The 2,981-nt window shown below is 42.3% G+C and overlaps 1 protein-coding gene across 1 annotated transcript in view; it reads left to right on the top strand.

Moving 5' to 3' along the window:
- Positions 1–2,981, top strand: part of dachb (dachshund b) — a 78,851-nt gene that overhangs the window by 64,467 nt on the left and 11,403 nt on the right. The window contains exon 3 of the mRNA XM_031850797.1: positions 419–526. Coding sequence (XP_031706657.1) covers positions 419–526 — 108 coding nt within the window. The remainder of the gene's footprint in view (positions 1–418; positions 527–2,981) is intronic.

Below are 2,981 nucleotides of genomic sequence, written 5' to 3'. Positions count from 1 at the left end.
GTGTGTGTGTGTGTGTGTGTGTGTGTGTGTGTGTGTGTGTGTGTGTGGCGGTGAACATGCGTCGGCCCCCGAGGCGTCTGAAACTCGCACCCTGAAACACTTCAACAAAACGCTCGGACTGAAAAGAGAGCTTGTGACAGCGAATAGCCAGGCCGCGATCGTCAGTATGTGTGTCACGGCTCTCGCTGCAAAGCATCATGGGTAGAGGCAGGCAGGCAGCACCTGCGAGGTCTGATGGGGGTGATGGTGGTTAGTGGAGAGATTGATGGATTTTTTTTAGGGCAGCTGATGAAACCTCTTACCTCTGTGAGGTGTGTGTGCTGCTACAGATGTTTGTCATAATGAAGATGATGAAGGTGACGGTACTGTGTGTGTGTGTGTGTGTGTGCGTGTGTGTGTGTGTGTGTGTGTGTCACAGGCCTGACAGCAGCAGCCATGGCCGAGCTCCAGAAGCTGCAGAAGATGAAGATGATGATGAGTCTCCAGAACGGCAACGAGTCGGACGACGACTTGCACTCCAACACAGGTAACACACACACACACACCTGTACTGTAGTTGAAAGTAACTAAGTACATTTACTCAAGTACAGTATTACAGTAAAATGTCTTTAAGTTATTTACAGTCCATTCACACACCTTCCTCTTCCTCCTCTTGAAGATCAGGTATCTATATTTAATGTCTTTTTCTCACCTCAGCTTTACAAACACTGTTAAAATATAAAGAAGAAGAAACACACACACACACACACACACACACGAAGACGGAAGAGAAAGTGTCGAAATTCGACCCGAGCTCATATCGTAGAATCGTCGCTGCGCTGGGATCAGTTTCAACATTTTACACTGCAAACATATGGACACATGACAGAGACCTTGTGCGTGTGTGCGTGCGTGTGTGTGCGTGCGTGTGTGTGTGCGTGCGTGTGTGTGTTATGTAAGTGCTGGCAGGTCAAGTTTCAAAACCATTCAGTGTCTTCTTCCGCCATTCGCTCTCTTCTTCTTTGCTTCCTCGCTTCACATTTCTCTCTTTAACTCATTTTATTGTGAGTTGTTATACGTGTTTATACTGTGACTTTTATTTAACGGTACATTCACGTCGATGCAGCATACGAGCAGATACATGTAAATGTACACGGCCGTGGAAACTGCACTGTAGTGGTGCTTCTCACATGGTGAGAACAGTTTCATTATTTATTTCTACTTCCTGTAAACCTCCTCGATGTAAAGACCTCTGAATGAAATGTTCTGCTGTGAGTGGAACAATGTATCTTAACATTTTAGATTCTTATTTAAACTTCAACCAAATTACTGGAATGAAAAAGCTCATTTAAACAATACTCTAGATACAGTACAGTAAGTCTGAATACATTCTAGAGAAAGCACTTGTCCACATATTGAATTTAGGGAAAAACATCAAAAACATTTTATTATAAGCCTTATTTACCTTTTTATATATTGAGCATATTAGAGCTGATATTAGTGTTTATTAATGAACGACCGTATAGATCAACACAGGTGTAATGATGTAAAATATGTCTTCAGGAGACGTTAACACTACGTTATATATTAATGCTAAAGAGTGGGACTCAAAGTAGAGTTTCAGTGTTTTGTTATTTCTCGCTCTTCTGTGGAGCGTTGATGCTGCGTCTCACAGAGGACTTCCTCTGAGAAGACATTTAAATCTCAATCCTGGAAGAATAAAGATAAATAAAATACTGTAAACATCCTGCATTCATAATGTCTCACTCATGCTGCACACGGGAGAATTAAGAGCATTTCTTTATCCGTATGTGGCAGCAGATAAGTGACAAAACAAGTGAAATGATGATAAATATTAATGTTAATGTAAATAATGAATAATAAAGAGTGAAGAGAACAAGTGTGGATGCTTCTAGCAATTATCTCTGATGGTAATGGCTGCTGATTATATTGTTTCGTCTAAAAGTATCAGTCAGGAAAACGTACTAAAGCACTAAGTGACATGTATAGAAACAAAGACTTAACACACACACACACACGCTCTGTTTCCGGGCCACTCCATCGCTGCTGTGTTTGCTTCTCTGAATTATTAAAAAGACAGAATACAAAAAGCAAAGAGAAAAGAAATGAGAGAGCAATCCTTCTTCTGTCTCCACCTCCTCCTCTTCTTCAGCTGACCTGGCAGAGTGGCTGATAGAGTTACTCTTCTTATTCTCTCTCGCCCTGTCCTCCTTTATTTATTCCCTCCCGCTCTTCTTCTTTTATTTCATTCACAGTGTTGTTGTGTTGTGTTGTGCGAGTGCGTTGCAGAACCTGAGACACTCACACCGGCCTGGGAAACTCCGGCGGACAATAGAGGAGAGGGAACGAGTGTACGGATGAAGAGAGAGGGAAATGAGAGAAAGGGATATTTAGGGCGAGAGGAAAGGAAAATAGAAAAGATGTTCTAGTGGGTGAAAGTCGATCGCTGGCAGTGAGCTTCATATCTGTTCTCTGTCTTTATAAAGAGGGACGAGAGGAGAGATGAAGGAAGAGAGGAGAGATGAAGGAAGAGAGGAGAGATGAAGGAAGAGAGGAGAGATGAAGGAGGAGAGATGAAGGAAGATAGGAGAGATGAATGAAGACAGGAGAGATGAAGGAAGAGAGTGGAGGAGCAGTAGTGGAGGAAGTATTGTGATACTAAGACACGAGATGTTTTCATCCACCTGAAGCTCAATCTGAACCCGGATCCTCAGAAGATTGTAGAAAAGGAAATGTGAATTCATGAATGTATTATTCCATCCTCTGCTCGTATGCAAACATCAGCAGTTCTTATCAAGATGAACACTAGGTGGCGCTAACTCTCCAATCAGGTTTACAGACTGTTTACAGAACCTGTTTAAAGCAAACGCTTTATTTGGGGCCAGATTTTAAATGAGACGTGTAGAGCAAAATGTTTTTGGTTTCGGATTAACGCCAACACAGAGAGAGAGAGAGAGAGAGAGAGAGAGAGAGAGAGAGAG

This window comes from Anarrhichthys ocellatus, unplaced genomic scaffold (genome assembly GCF_004355925.1).
Source record: "Anarrhichthys ocellatus isolate YVR2014 unplaced genomic scaffold, GSC_Weel_1.0 scaffold11, whole genome shotgun sequence".
NCBI lineage: Eukaryota > Metazoa > Chordata > Actinopteri > Perciformes > Anarhichadidae > Anarrhichthys > Anarrhichthys ocellatus.
Note: the sequence above shows the minus strand (reverse complement) of the source record. Positions and strands in the feature narration are given on the sequence as shown.